Source organism: Ostrea edulis, chromosome 1 (assembly GCF_947568905.1).
Source record: "Ostrea edulis chromosome 1, xbOstEdul1.1, whole genome shotgun sequence".
NCBI classification, from domain to species: domain Eukaryota; kingdom Metazoa; phylum Mollusca; class Bivalvia; order Ostreida; family Ostreidae; genus Ostrea; species Ostrea edulis.
The window spans coordinates 91,653,966-91,670,456 of record NC_079164.1 but is presented as its reverse complement, the minus strand read 5'-3'; the positions used below and the strand labels follow the sequence as shown (position 1 = coordinate 91,670,456).

At 35.4% G+C, this 16,491-nt stretch overlaps 1 protein-coding gene across 3 annotated transcripts; it reads right to left on the bottom strand.

Moving 5' to 3' along the window:
- Nucleotides 1-1,300: 1,300 nt before the first annotated feature.
- On the bottom strand, nt 1,301-16,368 carry LOC125674577 (RNA N6-adenosine-methyltransferase mettl16-like). Of its 3 annotated transcripts, none has more exons than XM_048911752.2 (8): nt 16,242-16,368; nt 13,444-13,777; nt 11,971-12,111; nt 7,939-8,197; nt 7,412-7,481; nt 6,975-7,064; nt 3,511-3,648; nt 1,301-2,347 (listed from the first exon to the last, which is right to left on the bottom strand). In XM_048911752.2, exons 2-8 carry the CDS (start codon nt 13,760-13,762, stop codon nt 1,388-1,390), a joined length of 1,977 nt encoding a protein of 658 aa, XP_048767709.2. In that variant the 5' UTR covers nt 13,763-13,777; nt 16,242-16,368; the 3' UTR covers nt 1,301-1,387. The 3 variants fall into 3 exon arrangements, with proteins under 3 accessions (XP_048767709.2, XP_048767719.2, XP_056021833.1); XM_048911762.2 differs by having other exon boundaries at nt 16,204-16,337; XM_056165858.1 differs by lacking the exon at nt 16,242-16,368 and having other exon boundaries at nt 13,444-13,858.
- Nucleotides 16,369-16,491: the final 123 nt, after the last annotated feature.

Here is a 16,491-nt window from a genome sequence, read left to right as displayed (position 1 = left end):
CACAGGGGCTAAGCCCGTTTTGGGCTCGAACTTACTAACATGCGCTATAAAATTCTATGAGTTTCCCCAAAATGGCAGCAAAAGAACGTGACTTTTGAAAAGTGTGGATTCATCTATTATCAGAAGAAAATGACTTTGGTCACAAAGTGCTTTCTAGAGACATTCTAACGGAGTTTTCAGGTTAACAAATGAATCGAAAGTGTAGATTAAGCATTGTTTACTCAATAATATAACGTAAATTCAGAGATTTAGTGGTTGATGATCCATATCCAATATCTGCGACATTCTGAGGCTTGATTTTTATACCCCCTTATCAAAAGCTGTTGTTAATGAAGTAACACTAGTATTAATTAATTACAAATATGAATTCCACTTTACAATTAAAAAAAAACAACCTCCAATAGTATATTTGCCAAACATTCTGAAAAGTGTGTAAAATGTAGGCGTGTTAGCGTATGTATACGTGTATATAGTTCTTAACTTTAAAGGTTACTTATAAATTTATCAAAACCTTTGGGTTATAACGCGAAAGATGTGCGTTTATTAACGAAGGTTTCGTGTTGTAATGCGAAATGTGCCCCCCACCCCCCCATCAAATACTAAGATCGGGCGTGTATTGCAATCATAGCGTATCAGGCACGTAGAAGGGTGGAAGGCTGCGCCCTTTTATGACAACGTTCATTTCCCTTCACCTTTACCATGCAAGTTATTTATTTTCACACGCAAAGTAAGATACTATGGGTGGCTGGAGCCCCCCCCCCCCCCTTCCTTTTTTTAGTAGTATTGAATGGCAAGGATGCAAAATGAGATTGAACCAAAGTATTATGAAGGACACGCGCTCCCCCACGCACCTAATGATGATTTCTGAGACCGAATCCGGATTCTAGAATTTTAGCAAAATGTAAATTCATGTATATGGTTTTGATGTGAACTGTACATCAAGATATCGTAGGAAGTGTGCATTTTGCTTTGGTTTTAAATTCTTGGGATAGTGTACCCATAAAATCGATGAAAATTGAGTCCCCACTAAATATAATTATTTCAAGGTATTAAGAGATTTTAGCTCCATACCCAGGGCTCTAAATAAGCAGGGAACATGAAAATCAACCCTATCCCAAATATGTCACACTGTAATTTAATGAAAATTTGTCCATGTGGTTTCTGAGAAAAAGTTTCTGAGCACGTATTATAATAGGTCAATCACTTGATTCTGATGACATAAAAACGCAAGCTTTTAATTTTCATGGGTCAGATTTGAAACATGAAATTTTGCCAATTATGCAAACAAATAAAATCTGCATCCAGAAACATGAATTTAATTTGCATAAACAAAATACATACTGAATTATGTAATGGAAATCATTAATGAATGTAGGTATACAGTTATTTATTTAGGTAAGTGATTCTTTATGTACTGGAGAATCTGATTCATCTGGTCTTTTTGTCCATCCTCATACACCATCTCTATATTGATAGCTTGAGAGGTTACTTTAATGAACAAGTCACATTTAATAAGGAACAGGTCTTTGTCTCTCCCTACTGCATCACTAGACACATTGGGTGCCCTCAGATCACTAGACACATTGGGTGCACTCAGATCACTAGACACATTGGGTGCACTCAGATCACTAGACACATTGGCTGTACTCGGATCACTGGACACATTGGCTGTACTCGGATCACTGGACACATTGGCTGTACTCGGATCACTAGACACATTGGCTGTACTCGGATCACTGGACACATTGGGTGTACTCGGATCACTGGACACATTGGGTGTACTCGGATCACTGGACACGCTAGATGTACTCGGAACACTGGACACATTGGGTGTACTCGGATCACTGGACATGCTGGTGCCAGGTGCACTCACTTTACCCTCATCCTCGGACTTTATAGTCATTATTCCTGGACCACCTGCCTTTTCATTATCTCCAGACTTGTTCTCTCCTTCAGGGAACACTAAATTCTCTATTTTGCGTATTTTGTTGTCTCCTTCAGGGAACACTAAATTCTTTCCTATTTTGCGTATTTTGTTGTCTCCTTCAGGAAACACTAAATTCTCTCCTATTTTGCGTATTTTATTTGCATGCTCAGTCTCATTGTCTGAACCACTTTTTCTTTTCAAATTACTACCATTATTTTGATTTTTCAAACCAGCGTCTTCAGAAATTTCTTGTGGTCTGTCAATCTTTCGTTTCTTCTTACTTATGCAGTCAGTATTTTGTTCCTCCCCTTTCCTTTTCATTTCCCTGCGTTTACGTCGTAGATGTGACCATGTATTCTCGTATGCTGTCAGCTTTAAGTGAATGTTGGTCTTACCATCTTTGGACTTTATGTACTCAATCTGAAATATTTAGCATATGTGTACATAAAATGAAGCTGTTTATAAGGATCTGAATTGTTGGAAATGCATGTTGTAGAAATATTGATACAAATTTTCAATTAAATTTCATTACTTTAGAAATATTCTTTGTGCATGTATTACTATATGCTGATAGGCCCAAATGTTTTCCACAGCTAAAAAACAGATTCTTGTCAAATGAAGGTCAGTTTTGGCTCTCTTTTTTTGCACATACAATTACATAAAGATGCATACATTAGTACACTGAAAGTTAAAACCCATTTCTATCTGAAAGTATATAATCATCATGCTACACCAGATTATTGTAAATCATTGCTGTAATGAAATTCAAAATGAAGTATCAAGAATGGAGGTAGAATTAAGAATAGAGCTCTAAGACTCATCTAACAAATTGTACCTAGAACGACTCAGTTGTACCTGTAATGTCTTGACCATACCTGAAACACCTTAACATACCTGTAACACCTTGACATACCTGTAATGTCTTGACCATACCTGTAAAACCTTGACCATTCCTGTAACACCTTGGCCATACCTGTAACACCTTGACTGTACCTGTAACACCTTGATCATACCTGTAACACCTTGACCGTACTTGTAACACCTTGACCGTACTTGTAACACCTTGACCATACCTGTGACACCTTGACCATACCTGTGACACCTTAACCATACCTGTAACACCTTGACCATTCCCATACCTGTAACACCTTGACAATACCTGTAACACCTTGACATACCTGTAACACCTTGATATACCTGTAATGCTTTGACATACCTGTAACACCTTGATCATACCTGTAACACCTTGACAATACCTGTAACACCTTGACATACCTGTAACACCTTGATATACCTGTAACACCTTGATATACCTGTAACACCTTGACAATACCTGTAACACCTTGACATACCTGTAACACCTTGATATACCTGTAACACCTTGACATACCTGTAACACCTTGATATACCTGTAACACCTTGATCATACCTGTAACACCTTGATATACCTGTAATGCCTTGATATACCTGTAACACCTTGACACACCTGTAACACCTTGACATACCTGTAACACCTTGACAATACCTGTAACACCTTGACAATACCTGTAACACCTTGACACACCTGTAACACCTTGACATACCTGTAATGCCTTGATCAATCCCAGCACTCTATCAGTCACTTGCTCCACATCATAGACAGAGACAGCAGACTGTGGAACAGCATAAGTCAATGGAACAGCCAGTTTCTTGTTCCGCTTGTTGTCTTGAAATAATGACCTCTGAAACAAAGGAGAGATTAACAGAATCTTTCATAAGTTGTGTGTGGGATTGGGAAATTCCACCTAGGGGACAAGACTCACAATCTAGGATGAGGCTTTGCAAAGTCCTAGACAGCGAGTCTTGACCCCAAGGTGGATTTGCCCTTTTCCATATGAGTAAATAATGAAGGATTAATTTTTTCACATTTTATTTACAGTTTAGTGTATTAATTCAGGAGCTTTGAGAAGATTTACAAGAGTACTATAAATGGTACATAATACACTTGTAAGAAAGTTACACAGGGTGTTTTTATCATAAGATAATTGTTTTATGACTTTGCTTAGCAACCATGGCAACAATGCCAGTAGTTGTAGAACTTTACTTAAGGCGGTATCAACCATCATCAAGCTGTGATATACAGGAGTTGTAGAACTTTACTTAAGGTGGTATCAGCCATCATCAAGCTATGATATACAGGAGTTGTAGAACTTTACTTAAGGTGGTATCAGCCATCATCAAGCTATGATATACAGGAGTTGTAGAACTTTACTTAAGGTGGTATCAGCCATCATCAAGTGTGATATACAGGAGTTGTAGAACTTTACTTAAGGTGGTATCAGCCATCATCAAGCTATGATATACAGGAGTGTAGAACTTTACTTAAGGTGGTATCAACCATCATCAAGCTGTGATATACAGGAGTTGTAGAACTTTACTTAAGGTGGTATCAGCCATCATCAAGCTATGATATACAGGAGTTGTAGAACTTTACTTAAGGTGGTATCAGCCATCATCAAGCTGTGATATACAGGAGTTGTAGAACTTTACTTAAAGTGGTATCAGCCATCATCAAGCTATGATATACCTTGTTTTGTAACATATTCAAGTTCTTTATTACTTTAAGCTTTACAGTTTGTCAGTACAATATCACAATCAATATAAACATAAACATGGCAGTGGTACATTTACTGGAGAACATTTATACATACGTGATTACAAAAATTAAAGTCATGGATTACAACTTTCTCTTAGGATTATGCTATTATATATATATATTTTCCAAGGTAACAAAGATCTTTGAAATTTTTTATGTTAAACAATTGAATGAATTTAAACAATGAAGGTCTTTTATAGTAATATATTTTCATATATTTTTTCCATAATTCTGTATATACAGGACAAACTAATATAAAATGGTATCCATCTTCAATATTATTCACACAAAACGTACAACATATGAATAACAGAAGGTTAGCAATATATTACCTGGTCTTTTAAATTTTCATATCTATTCAGGTTTAATACCATACATTTGATATATGGTTAACTTATAAATCTGTGGATCATAGGTTTGAATCTCGCAGAATTTGAATTTTTTAATGTAACAATAAAATGTACTTTTGCAAGAGTTGATGCAAAATCTATTATGCCAACTCAATATTATATGAATGTACATGTAATTCTCCTATTATTATGAATTTCTTGGGTTCTCATACCTCCTTAAGGTAGCTCATTACACCAAAATTTTATATAACTGCTCATTAAAACATTCTTTATAAAGTATGATTTCACCATCGAAAGAGTGATTCAAGCTCTCAATTATTTTATATGAATTTTATATGATTTTCTCCAGAATAATGAAAAATGTATTTTGTTTGCAAATAAGATATTCTGGAGTCCTAATTTCACTGCAATTTGGTGCATGATATGAATATCTAATAAAACATACCTAAAAGACTCGGATATAAATTTTCTAATTTTTTAGAAAAAAATATTTATGAAAAAGTTATGTTAATATTTTTTAAATCTACAGATAAAATCTTCTAAAAAACATGTCAGTTAGAAAAGAAGTATATCGAAAAAAAAATTATTTTAAAAAGAAATTGAAACGAAATGACCAAATTTAAGATATATCACTACATGTATATTCAAATGAGAAAGAAAAAGTACCGATCCCGATCAAAATTAACAGAAATGACTAATATAATCATATTGTTGCTAACTGTATGCACTTTCATCATGAAATTAGTTTCCTTTATATGTCAATTAATTTGTAAACCATTTTACATCAAGGAAATGTAGTTTTCTGATTACAATGTTCTCTATGACTACTTTTTTATAATTTCAATTGGGCTTGGTTCAAATTTGAAAAATTGTAATATTTCGAAATTTTGACCATTTCATTTCAATTTCTTTTCAAAATATATTTCTCTGATATATCTTTTTTCTAATTGACATGTTTTTTGACAATTTTATCCGTAGATTCAAAAAATGTTGGCAAATAATGTTTTCAATTTTCATAATCAATTTTTATTTTAAAAAATTACAATGTCAGTCTGAGTCGTTTAGGCATCTTTTCTTAAATATTCCGGAGAAAATCACAAAATCATATAAAATAACTGAGAGCTTGAATCACTTTCGAAGGTGAAATCATACTTCATAAGAGGTGATTTAATGAGCCATTAAAATTTGAGTGTAATGAGCTACCTTAAGAAGGTGTACCACATCGTCATAATGGCTGACTTCTTTTTAAAACATGAAAGAAAATATAAATATCAGCAATATTTGTCTATTCCTTTTAGATTTAATTGCATAGCTGAGTAGCTGCAAAACACACATCTTCAAGTTGTTCACAAAGGCCCTAGCTTTAAAACTGGGAAGGGAGTTAAAAGGGCAAACCATGCACTTACTTTATAATATTTCCTTAAAAATGACTAAGTTCAACAACCCTGTAATTGTCTTAAAAATTGAAGAAAATCAAAATCCTTGCCACATGTACATCTTCAACTCTGTATAATAAGGTCCTCAATTGAAAACTGGGAGGAGACAGACAAATCATGTAATATTTCCTCAAAACTGACTACATTAAAAAAAAATGCCTTCATAGAAATCTATATCAAATCGAAATTGAAGAATCCAATACCAATATATTTTACTTCTACATGCATAACGTAAATCATAGAAAATACCTGACGTCATAATCAGTGACATCTTATCAGTGTAACATAGAAAAATCCCACATGTAGGTCTCACAAGGGCAATGTTGGTTTCACACTGCTGATGTGAGGATAATAATTCTTGTCCTATGAATGTTACGGACCTAGCACTTTCAATCATAAAGAGTTCTACTGTTGTGTAACTGCATCATTCACTGACAAATGTAATCAAAACAAGTAACTAGCCGGTGTCACGTTATCTGTGTAGAACAGTGAATACAGACAAATGATTCATCTGGAGATATCGAATTCCTGGGAGTTGCAGCCTCTTTTGAAGACAAACCTAGTTTAACAGTGTAAACATACGAGTACTGGTGATAACTTTCATAGGACTTTAATGAGGTACTTACAGGAAATGAAACATTTGCGTCGAAAGTCCAAGCTACTCCCCATCGCATTGTCTTCCCTTGGCAGAACTCTGTTGTCTGGTAATTTGGAATCTGCAAGGAACAGTTTGTAAGATTTCAAAATTATTCACGTTCATCAACTGTTGGTACTGTAAAATCATTAACAATTGTGGGAGTTCAATTCTCATTGTTTTGTGGTACTGACATGCCCAGAAATACCTTGACTTTTCACAAACAGGAGAATGAAGAGTCACGACTCTTTAACCACACAATCAAGATGATGAATGTGCTATTTTTTCTCAAATCAAAAAAAGTTTTATCCCACATAAATAAGTGATTCTAATATAAAATGGAAAAAAATAATTCTTTTAATTTGTTATTCATTTTCCTTATTCAATACATATGTGGTACATTAAGTCTTGTATGTCACATAGTGATACCTTGTGATCACGGAGATCCTTTTTCACCAGTAGCAAATTAGTCTTTTTCCCGATCATGCTGGTGAAAAATCTACAAAGGAGAAAGATGGATTGTGATCATACATGGAGAATAGTAGATTCAACATTTACTACGTGACTTACAACTTTGATAATTGTATGAAAAGTTAGTGATCCAAGAGACCTCCATCTGATGAGGAGAAATTATTTTGAACCAGGAATTATAAAGTTTCTTTTGTTTGAGAAATTCATTATTTATTGCCAAAAAAAATATTTATGGATAATTTCACAGAAATTGAATAGATCTTATCATCATATCTTATTATCTTATCACTGTAATAATCATTACTACTAATCTGTCACTATGAAAAACAATTTGGATTCATGTTTCTCGTGATTTTTAATACGGATGATCTTGCAAAAATAAGCACTCACATAATATAGAAAATCTACAGAAGATTAAAGTGGTTCTGTTGCAATGCCAATTTACATATCGTTTGGGCATTTGTTTACCCTTTACGAAGTCTTACTTTATTCTCCCTTGAAGTTTTATGGACTCGACAATGATTTTATGGATAAACTCCACTTCTCCTCCCTCTGTGATGCTTTCTCCAACACTGGCTGTATTGATGGATGTTGGTTCTGCTCGGTCATCTGTTCGGGAGGATGTGATGGCCTGCGCCTCCATGTGATCCGCAAAAAATGGAGGGTTACACATGCAGAAGTCATACTGATCAGATTCACCGGCCATTAGCTCCAGAAGTGCAGTTTTCCCAGAAACCTTTTTAACTAATCACACAGAGAATGATAACATTAGTTCCCTACTCACAGCACTATAGATACTGTAGTTTGGGCTCCACAAAAATTCTAAAAAGTACATACAGTAAAATAAGCTTATAATGAACATGCTTAAGAAAATAATGAAAATTTTATTGGATATAATTAAATTTGACTATCACAAACTGTTTTTCACTAGCCCTGAAGGTTTGCTATAACTGTGTTTTACTGTATGATAAAGTTTGGCTATAAAGAACAGTTTTATGCTGGCCCTGGAGGTTCAATATAACTGTGTTTTACTACATAATGAAGTTTGGCTATAACAAACAGTTTTACGCTGGCCCTGGAGGTTCAATATAGTCGTGTTTTACTGTATAATGAAGTCTGGCTATAACAAACAGTTTTATGCTGGCCCTGGAGGTTCAATATAGCCATGTTTTACTGTATAATGAAGTCTGGCTATAACGAACAGTTTTATGCTGGCCCTGGAGGTTCAATATAGCCATGTTTTACTGTATAATGAAGTCTGGCTATAACAAACAGTTTTATGCTGGCCCTGGAGGTTCAATATAACCGTGTTTTACTGTATAATGAAGTCTGGCTATAACAAACAGTTTTATGCTGGCCCTGGAGGTTCAATATAGCCATGTTTTACTGTATAATGAAGTCTGGCTATAACAAACAGTTTTATGCTGGCCCTGGAGGTTCAATATAACCGTGTTTTACTGTATAATGAAGTCTGGCTATAACGAACAGTTTTACGGTGGCCCTGGAGGTTCAACATAACCGTGTTTTACTGTATAATAAAGTTTGGCTATAACAAACAGTTTTATGCAGGCCCTGGAGGTTCAATATAACTGTGTTTTACTACATAATGAAGTTTGGCTATAACGAACAGTTTTACGCTGGCCCTAGAGGTTTACTATAATAACTGGATTTTACTGGATATAATAAAGTTTGGCTATAACAAACAGTTTTACTCTGGCCCTGAAGGCTTGTTATAAACATGTTTTACTGCATGATAAAGTTTGGCCATAATGAACTGTTTTATGCTGGCCCGGAGGTTCACTATAACTGTGTTTTACTGTATAGTAAAGTTTGGCTACAACAAACTGTTTTACATTGGCCCTGGAGGTTCGCTATAACCGTGTTTTACTGTATAATAAAGTTTGGCTATAACAAACAGTTTTATGCTAGCCCTGGAAGTTCGCTATAACAGTGTTTTACTGGATATAATAAAGTTTGGCTATAAAGAACTGTTTTTCAATGGCCCTGGAGGTTCGTTATAATCGTGTTTTACTGTATAATGAAGTCTGGCTATAACAAACAGTTTTACGCTGGCCCTGGAGGATCAATATAGCCGTGTTTTACTGTATAATGAAGTCTGGCTATAACAAACAGTTTTACGCTGGCCCTGGAGGTTCAATATAACCGTGTTTTACTGTATAATGAAGTCTGGCTATAACAAACAGTTTTACGCTCGCCCTGGAGGATCAATATAGCCGTGTTTTACTGTATAATGAAGTCTGGCTATAACGAACAGTTTTACGCTGGCCCTGGAGGTTCAATATAAACGTATAATGAAGTCTGGCTATAACAAACAGTTTTACGCTGGCCCTGGAGGTTCAATATAACCATATAATGAAGTCTGGCTATAACGAACAGTTTTACGCTGGCCCTGGAGGTTCAATATAACCGTATAATGAAGTCTGGCTATAACAAACAGTTTTACGCTGGCCCTGGAGGTTCAATATAACCGTATAATGAAGTCTGGCTATAACAAACAGTTTTACGCTGGTGCTGGAGGTTCAATATAAGCGTGTTTTACTGTATAATAAAGTTTGGCTATAACAAACAGTTTTACGCTGGCCCTGGAGGTTCAATATAGCAGTCTTCACGAAAACTTTGTGAAGCACAGGCCCATCGGGCCTCCCAGTATAATAATTATGCAAGCCCGAACAATATTTTACAGGCCCAAAATGTTTTTTTCTAATTTGATCACTTGTCATTTACAAGGTGCTGCATACTGATTCTACACTATAGATATATGCATGTTTTACTGTAGGAAAATACAGGTCAAGATGATCAGAGTTAGAGAACAGCTGACATTAAAAGGATTATCTTATTTTATTTTTCAACATATTAATCTCGCAGATGCATCAGCAGCTCATGTTCTACTTTGTTTTGTATACACCACGTGCAAAACATTTTGTTTTCTCCAAAATCATATCTTTAATAGCCAAGGTCTACCCTCGGTCCAATGGGCCATGCATTTTCGTTCTTTTCTCCTAGTATGACAGGTTTTTTTTTGTTTTTTTTTGTTTTTTTGTTTTTTTTAAAATCTGATGGTTGTGAATCTTGTGATTGTGAAATACGCTTGGGTGGTTTTGAATTTCCGGACGAGCCCCCTCCCTATACTTCAGAAAAGGCAGCATGGTTGATCGTTTTTCTATGCGAAATTTGACTACTAAGTCATGACAAAGTCTGAGTCAATCTCACGTTTTATTTGTAATATATACAGAACATATAAGAAAACATTTACAGGCCTGCCGGACTCCTGGGTTTAATATTTTAAGAAGCCCGATCCCAATTTTACTGGTCTCGGGCATCGGGCCACTGGTTAATGTCGAAGACTGTATAGCCATGTTTTACTGTATAATGAAGTCTGGCTATAACGAACAGTTTTACACTGGCCCTGGAGGTTCAATATAACCGTGTTTTACTGTATAATAAAGTTTGGCTATAACGAACAGTTTTACGCTGGCCCTGGAGGTTCAATATAAACGTGTTTTACTGTATAATAAAATTTGGCTATAACGAACAGTTTTACGCTGGCCCTGGAGGTTCAATATAACCGTGTTTTACTGTATAATGAAGTTTGGCTATAACAAACAGTTTTACGCTTGCCCTGGAGGTTCAATATAACCGTGTTTTACTGTATAATAAAGTTTGGCTATAACGAACAGTTTTACGCTGGCCCTGGAGGTTCAATATAGCAGTGTTTTACTGTATGTTGTATTTTGTTCTTCAAATTTTCTCTAGTTTATTATGCCAAAATCATGAAGATACCATTTTTATTTAAAAAACATGGAGCAACTTCCTCAATAATATCACATCAAAGGATGAACAATTATCTAAAAATACCCCACTAGCATAAACATACGCATTAGAAAGTTGTAGATGTACATGGGCTGAAACAATATGCCCACTTCACGATACAATACATATTGCAATACTTATGCCACAATTCAATATTTTCAATACAATACATTTTACAAAAAAAACCCAAAAACAATAACTTTGAAAAATTTAATTATGAAGATTCACGGTCACAATTTTGAAAGCAAAATATTTCCAAACTATTGAACGGTAAGATGCCTGTTAGCTCTGTAGTTTAAACTGATTCATTATTGTTTTTGTCGGCCTCGAGACTAACAACAATCTGACCGTTATCGGATGCCATTTTGTCCCTCATGCATGTAAAAATAAAAAGTACGGGTCAAGTCAGATGTATTTTACCGAACCTGATTTTAAAAAACATATTGAACGGAAGATAGAGGAAATTAATCAAACATTGAATCAAGCATTCATATTGAACAGTATCAATATTTTGGTGAATCGTTTCAGCCCTAACATCCACCCTTTATCATGATAATGTAAAAATTGAGTCATTTGATCAAAGATGTGCAATCAAAACAGTAACAGGAACAAATTGAGAGAAATGTAATATACTAAACTAATTTTTGTAAAAATTTTATTATCTAAAAAGAAATATGTACATGTACCTTTAATTTTCTCCTGCATGTTGTTCTTTTGGACATTTTTCTCAGCCATGCTAAAGTTTGTTTCATCAAGCTCTGAAGCCAGAAAACCCCATCCATTTTTCTTACAGCCGAGTAGCGGGTACACACAACTAGCCCCAGTTCCTGACAAAAGCAGGACATTTAGCAGAAAATTCATACTCTCTTGTCTACATATGTTACAAAATAAATGCATTGGATTACATGTACTTAGATAAATCTATGTTCTCCAGCACATTCAAAAGTATCTGACGAACTTCCTGTGTCATAAAATTTGGTCATTTGTTTTGACTTGTACAACGGTCTAGCAGTCTATCAGACATAGACATTGTACAAAAAATGAATAGATAATGGAATAATTCCAAGTTTTTTAATTAGTTAAGATCAGACAAACTCGAAAAATAAAATGTTATGTTCAACTCCACATCATAACATGCCTTCCAGGTGTTGGAATAAGATTTTTCCAAAAAATAAACTGGAAATTCTTAAATTGATATGATTAATTATTTTCTAATCATCCAATGAAAACTTGTGTCTCTAATCACTTTTGACAAGGTCTGGTACTCTAGCTGTAAACAAAGATGGCTGACCAGTTGTTTCATAGGTTCTAGTAGCCAGTCTCGATGTTTTGAATAATTCACGCTGATTCTGACTACGGGTAACTCTGTTTACCTGATCAGGATATAGGGCTCACGGCGGGTGCGACCGGTCAACAGGGGATGCTTACTCCTCCTAGGCACCTGATCCCACCTCTGGTGTGTCCAGGGGTCCATGTTTGCCCAACTATCTATTTTGTATTGCTTATAGGAGTTATGCGATTTGATCACTGTTCGTTATCTTCACCTTTCAATCATAAGTATATATGGTATATGATAAAACAATTGTTGATTTTATCTTTGTCAATTCAATAATTTTGTTACTTGAGAAACACAATATTCACTAAGCCCGAGAAATGTTATATAATTATAACAGCTGTTCATATTATATATCATTACTACAGTAACTTGATCCAAAGAGTCAGATCACATGGAGTTGATAGGCGTGGATCATCAGATCACACGAGACGCGAAGCGTCAAGTTTGATATGATGATCCGTGCCTGTCAACTCTTTCGATAAAGTCATTGTAGTAATGATAAATTTATTATATACTCCCTTATGTATTTTTAAATCCACATTTATAAGATATATAAGAAATGTAATTCAAATTATCAAAGACACAGACACACAGTGAAAAATTTTGTGTATGCTAGCTGTTTTGTTTGTGATGGGTAGATATTTTCAACAAAAAACAACTTACAACGTTGCGTTGATGCATTGTGACGTCATCAGTTTCAGAGGATACTGATACGGAAAATCACAGTGTGGTGATCCGGAAAATCGGATCGACACACTGTGAAATCAACAGTATCCAAAAACGAAACATTGACGGGTGTATAATAAAGTAGATTATCACATACCTATATCTATGCCTTTAAGTTTGACATCCGACACTTCTTTCAGAATATCCTCAATCCATAAAATGTAGTTAAGTCTTAATGGAATTGTGGGAATCAGCCTATTAAGTGGCATCTCCACATCCAAATCAAAATCCTCTTTCAAAAGTGCAATAGCCAGCTGTCTTAGGGATGTTGGACTCTTGTAATCCAAGTGAAATTTTCCTTTCAAATCTTGAAAAATACATTTGGCAAATTCTGGATATCTAAGTGAGAGATTCTTGAAATTTGGTGGTTTGTCTTTATATGGATTTCTTGGATGCATGAATTTATTTAATGCCATCTTCACAATATTTTCCTGAAAAAGAAAAGAATTAATGCAAATACATGTGTATATACAGAATACATTATATGTACACAAAACACATTTACTAGACATATATTATCCAGTCCAGGTATTGCTGCTAAGTGGAAGAAAGCAGTATGAAGCCATACAAATAACAGTTATTTCTTTATCTCATATTAAGAGTTAGATGTGTCAGTCAGAAACAAATGCCTTCGCTGACATACAAGTTTGAAATAATTGAAAGTCCATGGATGTGAATATTACATAAACAAGGTGAGGCTCATGGGCTACATCACTCACCTGAGTCACCTCATGGACTACATCATTCACCTGAGTCACCTCATGGACTACATCACTCACCTGAGTCACCTCATGGACTACATCACTCACCTGAGTCACCTCATGGACTACATCACTCACCTGAGTCACCTCATGGACTACATCACTCACCTGAGTCACCTCATGGACTACATCACTCACCTGAGTCACCTCATGGGCTACATCACTCACCTGAGTCACCTCATGGGCTACATCACTCACCTGAGTCACCTCATGAGCTACATCACTCACCTGAGTCACCTCATGGGCTACATCACTCACCTGAGTCACCTCATGGGCTACATCACTCACCTGAGTCACCTCATGGACTACATCACTCACCTGAGTCACCTCATGGGCTACATCACTCACCTGAGTCACCTCATGGGCTACATCACTCACCTGAGTCACCTCATGGACTACATCACTCACCTGAGTCACCTCATGGGCTACATCACTCACCTGAGTCACCTCATGGGCTACATCACTCACCTGAGTCACCTCATGGGCTACATCACTCACCTGAGTCACCTCATGGACTACATCACTCACCTGAGTCACCTCATGGACTACATCACTCACCTGAGTCACCTCATGGACTACATCACTCACCTGAGTCACCTCATGGGCTACATCACTCACCTGAGTCACCTCATGGGCTACATCACTCACCTGAGTCACCTCATGGACTACATCACTCACCTGAGTCACCTCATGGGCTACATCACTCACCTGAGTCACCTCATGGACTACATCACTCACCTGAGTCACCTCATGGACTACATCACTCACCTGAGTCACCTTGGCCCTGCTTTTCATCAGATTTTCGCCCTCTTTAATCCCAAGAAATTTTTTTACCCCACATTATGACCCAAAACTAAGGTTTCAGGGTTATAGTATTGATCAAAAGTTTAATTAATATTGTATTTCAGAGTTGTACAACAGAAAATCAAAATGTTTAGATTTATCATTGACTGGCTACGTCTGTCTGATCATGATAGGCTGTAACAAGCATAGTCCATTATAACTTCAGTCTTATGTTAAAATAACCATGAGTGTCACATCAACGGTAGCACAAAAGTCAGCATCGTCAGAAAGCCACGGTTGGTCGCTATTCTTTTACCTGAGAAGTGCGACCGACCATGGGTTTCCGATGATGAAAAGTCTGGACCTACACATGTAATTTTCTGACACACAAAAAAGGTAATCTATGCCTATCTCCACACTTTCTGGTCAAAAAATTGTTTTTTTATATTTGTTAACTTGTGAAAAATAGTTGATTCGTAACAAATTGTCAGAAAGTAATATAATTGTCTTTCAAAAGTTGCCTAATTGGTATATATCAGGACCAAATAAACAGTCTTTTGTACATTATGTAACTCAGGTAAAATAGCAGACGAGTTCCACTTTATCTTATAATGTAAATCATTAGCTAGTATCAGAATTTTTTTTTTTAAAACATTCCAGATTTTGTAATAAACCAAATATACTTAAGTTTGGTGAGATAATGTAAAACTCAAGTTCCAAATCGTTGAAAAATCTCTGTAGACTCTTTATAACTAAAAGCTATGTTGTAGTCTGTCCTAAATAACTTATATCGCTTACTTTTCCTTTGTTTGTAGCTAGAGTACGTATATCTCTTGTATCTTCTTTTTTGTTAGTAGTAGTTTTTTGTGTATTCACGATTTATTAAGACGACTTACCATTATCTTTTATATATTCATTGTACCTCATGGATGGTGCGAGTGAAAATAAATGAACTTTCAATATTAAACAGCGAGTTTACCCTATTGCCTAGGTAAGAGTACAGAACGCCAACAAAAATGAAGTTCAATTATTGTTCATGCATATTCAAAATTTCCTGTATCGTGGCTTTAATCTTAATTTTCATTTGAAATTTTAAAAAACGTTCCCTCAACTTTGTATGCAGATAAAACAGCCATCTTATCAAGAACTTGAATAAGTACACTTTTCAGGTTTATGGCATTTTCAAAGGTTTATGGAATTGGTAAAAAATAAATGATTTTGAAGTACATGTAAAGCTCTGTTTAACTGTTACTTTAAAACAATTGTAGTCTTTTGACATATCTTTTGAACAATAAGAAAATTGAAGAGCTTACTTCGAAAAAGTTTGTCCTTCTCGCATAAATCCACTCACCGTTTTTAACTTCTCATTTGTTGTACCTTTATCTGATCGGTGATCGTCAAAACTTCGTTGCAAATGATTTCCAACGCATGGGCGCAGACATATTGAATCGGTTTAAAACAGAACATACTAATGAAAACGGATAAATTTGGATATTTAAAACGGAAACAAATGAGATCGGAAAGTTTTGACATAAACACTGCAGTTAGTTTTTACACTGATATTCAAAACAACAACAAAATCTCCAAGGCCACTTCGCTCA